Source organism: Carassius gibelio, chromosome A11, assembly GCF_023724105.1.
Source record: "Carassius gibelio isolate Cgi1373 ecotype wild population from Czech Republic chromosome A11, carGib1.2-hapl.c, whole genome shotgun sequence".
Classification (NCBI taxonomy): Eukaryota; Metazoa; Chordata; class Actinopteri; order Cypriniformes; family Cyprinidae; genus Carassius; species Carassius gibelio.
The window spans coordinates 14,487,962-14,493,961 of record NC_068381.1 but is presented as its reverse complement, the minus strand read 5'-3'; the positions used below and the strand labels follow the sequence as shown (position 1 = coordinate 14,493,961).

The 6,000-nt window shown below is 34.3% G+C and overlaps 1 protein-coding gene across 2 annotated transcripts in view; it reads right to left on the bottom strand.

Moving 5' to 3' along the window:
- The window catches only part of LOC128022431 (succinate--CoA ligase [GDP-forming] subunit beta, mitochondrial), a 92,209-nt gene that overhangs the window by 38,170 nt on the left and 48,039 nt on the right, over positions 1-6,000 (bottom strand). Inside the window, exons 9-10 of one of the 2 annotated variants that reach the window (XM_052610019.1) lie at positions 4,794-4,936; positions 1-20 (exon numbers count right to left, since the gene is read on the bottom strand). The exon at positions 1-20 is cut by the window's left edge and continues 300 nt beyond it. In XM_052610019.1, the coding sequence (XP_052465979.1) occupies positions 1-20; positions 4,794-4,936 (163 nt within the window). The remainder of the gene's footprint in view (positions 21-4,793; positions 4,937-6,000) is intronic. The other variant, XM_052610018.1, reaches the window with a different exon arrangement.

The following is a 6,000-nucleotide window of genomic DNA, read 5'->3' as shown; positions in this document are numbered from 1 at the left end:
ATTGGGCTGGCTCTTATTGCCTGTGTTTGGAACAAATGGGAAATGTGATTCCCCCAGGCCTGAGACAGCCGAGGAGGGACGGCTGATCATTAAACACAAACATCACCAGCACAATGGAGATGACAAGGGCATGGGGGCCCCAAAGGATACAAATGATGGAGTATGTGCAAGATGGAAGCAAGAGTATATTTGTGTGTTTGTACTGATATATAAAGGCCAGAGTTGTGCTTAATGTTGAGCAGACAGTGGCATAGACAGTAATGAGGAGAGCAGAAAGAGGGCTTCTCTTCCTCCAGCATGAACCCCTCTTTCACTTTTCATTACCCTACCGCATCACTCCATCCCGTTTTACTCGCTAGCATGCTCTACCCATGCTCCTCTGAGAGTCCCTGGCCGTGAAGCAGGACACAACGAGTCAATGAGGATGTTGGATAAGATATGGGTGATTGTGAAAACAGAACACGTACTGAAATGACAGATTTTCTGATAAAATAAGTTTGAATCCATTTAAAATGGAACATAAATCTAAATGATAAACTACAATATAATAACTGAATATAAGAATTACTTGATATCAAAAATTTGTATATATGACATAAAAGTTATTAAATATGAACATGAACAGTATTATGCATTATACTGATCAAAAGTAAAATACATTTATATGTCAATCAAATGCTAGTCTATTCATAAAATAATCTTGAAAAAAATCTGCATATTGGAATGATTTCTGAAGGATCATATTACTTTATTTTTTGTATTATTATTTTTTTACCATATTTCTGATCATATAAATGCAGCCTTGATGACACACATTTCAAAAATATTGTAAACATCTTACAGACCCCACATTTTTGAACGGTAGTTTAGATCATGTTTTAACCATGCACTCTCAAACCCTGCTTTATTTCCCATTTTAAAAAACTATGTACAAATATTTAAGGATATAACGTTTCAATTATCTTACGATGCGATACGATTCAACAAATGTAAAACGATTCAACAAAAGTCAAAAAACAAAACAAAAAACATCACAATCAAAAGAAATCTCTTTATATAAAAAAACAAGGCTTTGCCTGTGCTCTTTCCACCCAGCAGTTTTTAACCTAAATAAAATTGTATGATTTCGAAATTGACTTTCAACCGGCTCTCGGTTCATCGTTACATCCATACAAATATTATTTGTTAATTAATTTTATTTGTAATACTATATATAAAGTGTACGTTCTTAAATCTCATAACTCATAAACTCCACTTTATTTTCCATGTTGGTCTAAAATAAAATGTTAGGATTTAAAAATATACATATAAAATTCAACCATCAGACATTTTATTTGTTATAACTTTTGATGTAGTGGCATAAGAAGCAAAATTAAACTATTTTGGAAGCTAAAAAAAATAAAAATAATATATATATATATATATATATATATATATATATATATATATATATATATATATATATATATGTAAATATATATATATATATATATGTAAATATATATATATATATATATATATATATATATATATATATATATATATATATATATATATATATATATATATATATATATATATATATATTTGAATAATTTATATTTGATTATAATTATAATTATAATTTATATATATTTTAATAATTTGAAAATTTCAACCGTATCAAACTTGCAACATACAGTATACAGCAAGTTCAATCATTTCAACTTTGCAATAAATAAATAAATAATATGGGCACTTCATGCAGTCAGTTAAATCACTGTCTGTCTTTCAACATGGACAAGTTCTGAGAGAGGCTTGCAGATTCCCTGGTCAAGCACCAGCACCATTTCAGTGTAAGAGAGGCACATTCAATCCCATGATGCCCTGAGCAAACATGTGTCATCTCCAGGACAGAATGAGTGAGTTGTATCTCCAAGATAACACATTAATGTGCTGTATGGGACATCCAACATTCATGTTCACAACGGTTCGACCAACAGAACTGACATACAACAGCATCTGTTTCAAATTTACCTTGCAGTGGCAAGAAAATAGTATCAAGCCCCAGAGCTGGCTCCTAGTTAACCTCAAATACACATCACACAACCCGGTGCTGCAGCCTTCTCTTCCCAGGGAAGGTGAAATCCCCACCGGTCACAATTACCCAGCCAAGCACCTTCATCAAACACCCAGTGCCTAGGAGCACGTCTGACGCGCCACAGCCTTAATTCACTCCTACTCCAAACTACACTGCATAGGGACCAAATAGCCATGGGCAAAACATCTATCCATCCACTTCTCCCACATCTAACTTCGGAGGGAGGGGGTGTGATAATGGCGTTGTTTAGCCGTTTCCATTTGGATTCAACTAGCAGGTGCTTTCGGCTTTTTATAAAACCGTGGCAAATGTGTAATGTTTTATTCATGTTCTGTGATAAAACTTTGCAATGCACCATGTATGGTGAGTGTTGACAAAGTTTTAAAGTAAAGAGTTCTCCATCGCTCATTTTCTGCATTTCAGTGTCGTAAATAAAGTGCCTGAACAATGCCTATTGACGGAGACTGACTTGTGTAATCCAGTTGTTACAAAATGTGTCCTCTGCACATACTTCTATGTTAATACCTTCATTTATCAACCTAAGCATTATAAATATAAAAAGATAATCTGTTTTAATAGGTTTGGGATGGGAAGAAAAACTATGTCCAATGAAAAATAGAGAGAGAAACTAAGAAAGTGAGAGTGGGAGACAGTTCAAAAGTGCCTCTCCTTTGAGCTGTCAGTGAAGGTAGCTTTGGTGAGTAAGAATAAAATAAATCTTGTATATCAAAGGAGTGCATATTTACAATGCATTTGCCTCCATGCAGTCTCTAAAGGAAAGCAGACTGGAAGTACATCAGCTTTAACTCAATGTCCTAAATTGTACAACAATGCAATTGTTCTGGGTTAAAAAAAATGAAAAATAAAAAAAAACTTAACAGTATTATTTTGCATAATTTTCATAAATTCACTCAACCCTAGTTCTAAACTGAAACTGTTGCATCTGGAGGGTTTAAAAGAAAATCTCGCATTTATTTTAACATTTTAAAATGTATTTATTTTTTACATAATGTATATTATTTGAGCTATAACATTTTTTCAAACACTTTTACAGTAGGACTACAATATTTTAGTCATTCATCACCAATGTAATATCTTCAAGTTACTTCATGTAAATAAGGAAGTTACATAACTATCCTTGCACAAACATTTTGCATGTGTATTATATGTGTTATGTTGTCATGACAAAGTTTAAAGTTAGTGACTATTTTACACAGTAAAGTAGGTAGTTATGTTTGTCTCATGTTAATACGTAAAATATTAATTTTAGTGGCTATAAACAGAGTATTTTAATGTGTATTATCTGTGTTCCTCAGATGTCGGTTTTAGGACCATTTGAGTTATTGGCTTTCTATTTCACTTTTGGATGTTTTTTTGACAGGCGTGGGTGGGTTGATTCCTACCACCAATCAATTGTTAAATCAATGAGAATAATTTGAAGGAGGCAAGGGAAAAGACTCCCAAAACAAACAAATCAAACATTTCCAATGGAAGATAGAAGGCAACTGCGTATTTCATCCCGCCAGAGGATCCAATAATTAACATTCCAATTAATATTCCTTCCACAGAGCCTGGGTGGCTCTGAACGCTTCTGTGAAATGCAAATTGCTGTACACAGAGGCTCCAGAATGGGAACCATGTGATGGTAGGGGAGGGCCGCCACTTTACCCCAGTAGAGTTTAGAAAATTTCAGGTATACTGTTGATGACAAGAGGGCTGGAGAGACAGGAGGTGACTGGAAATAGGAGAGAAATATTCAACACAATCTTCTTTATCTAATCAAGTATGATTCAGTGGGCAAAATATCACACAGATCTTTTTTTGTTTTGTTGTTTGGCAACAATGAATGTTTGACTCTCTGGAAAAGATTTCATGGTTTTCTTCTCTGTTTTTCTTTGCTGATAAATTCATAGAAAAGCAAAAGTGCATCTTCCATCTGAGAAGAACCAAATGAATATGTAGTGATGCAATCTATAGATGAAATCACTCTCTGCGTGAGCATTGTCTTCCTGCTTTGAGCTGGAAAACTAAGAAAACAAGGTGTGCTATTAAATCCCAGCACTACTGTTTACTGACGCACAATGAACCTGACACTAGATGAATTCCATGTTTCCCATTACTGTAAACAGAATTTTGTTATGTAGATATCAGTGTACATCCTGAATACAAACACACTGAGCTTAAACGTGCCAAGAATTCTGGTCTGCTTTGGAAAAGGATGATTATCTGTGAAACAACCCCTAAGCTCGTAAAAGCTGCAAGAAAAAGGACCTTACGCTCCAGAGCGAGTAATCAACAGCAAGTGTGTGTCTAGGGGAGAAAAGAATTTGAGAAAAGATGAGTTATGAGGTGTGTGTGTGTGTGTCTTGATGTGTTTACAACTCCAGAGCTGAAAAGTGTGACTGTAGCAAAGATATTGATCAGCGAGCAAGCTCGTAATGATGGTAAAAGGAACTGGGTTCGGGCCGCAAGCCCACAGTCTTTTCTGGTGCCTAAGGAGTCAACAAAATCTCAGATGGAGGAAACTTCAAAGAGTGGAAAAGTAGTACTAAATTGATAACTGTAATGAAGTTAAAGGAGATAAACTTTAACTTTTTATTTCTTATCACACTCTCAAAACACCTTTATAACAATATTTTATGGTGGAAATAAAGTAACTGTGTTTGAGGGGTATTTACATTTTTGGTTTTTGGATTGACAGAATCATTCCTACCTTGGGATCGGCAGTGAGAAGCTTGAAGGCTACGTACACCTGGTTCTCCTTTACACCTCCACCCAGGTCCAGGAAGTTAGCAGGCTTTCCACCATGCAAGTCGATGATGTCACATGTTGCCATAGCAAGGCCAGCACCATTAACTATGGATGCAGATCATGTTTTGGACATTAAAAAATTTGCTCACCAAAATAATGATAATTTCATCATCATTTACTCAACCTCAATGTCATTCCAAACCTGTATACCTTTCTATCTTCCAATGAACACAAAAGGAGAGTTAATAATGTGTTCATAATGTGCCAGTCAGTTAATAATAATGTGTTACTAATGTGCCAGTTGCATATTTGTATGTAATTAAAATTTAAATGAACAGCAGTTTTCAGGCTTCAAAGGCGACACAAATGCATGATAAAAGTCTAAAACAAGTATAAACAAAAATATTACCATATCTATACAGCTATATACAAATATATTCCATGTCTTCTGAAGCTATATAATTAATTTGCCAGTTGAATATAGAAATTAAAGTCATTATTCCATTATAACCAAAGCATTCACTAACTTAGTGAGTTGAAATAATTGATCAGATATGTGAGATCTGTGAAAGAATCATTGGGACAAAATGGATCAACTGATTTACTGAAAGGATCTGAAAATTAATTTAGAATAATTCAGACATTGCTTACTCCATCTGTCAAGACTTTAGGTGAGCAACATCTTAGATTTCAATCTGTTCTTCATACAAAACTATTGTGTGAACTCAGTGCTAAATCACCTTTATTCTGCATAAAAAAATAATATTCACTGTAATGTTTCGCAATATGATTAGATAACATTCAATATCAATGTCTTGTGTTCTATGGAAGAAAAATGACATACAAGTGTACTATGCAAGTAAATAATTGCACAGTTCTCCAAAATATTTCTTAAAGGTAATGGCTTTAAATTCCAAATTATGAACTACATACATAACTACTTATACTAAAGCCTTGTGCATAGAACACATTTACAAGAAAAACAAGGCACATTTAAAAATAAAGTTCTTCCCATCCCAACCCTATAGTGAAAACACAACTCAGCTCTAAATCTGCTGCCCAGTGCTTTCCAAAGAAAGCAAATTGTGTTTTCTAAAAGTATACAGGGTGTCAAGAGTGGTTGTTGTATCTCTGTTAGCCGGCCTGGTGAGTCCCATCTCGTCGTGCTT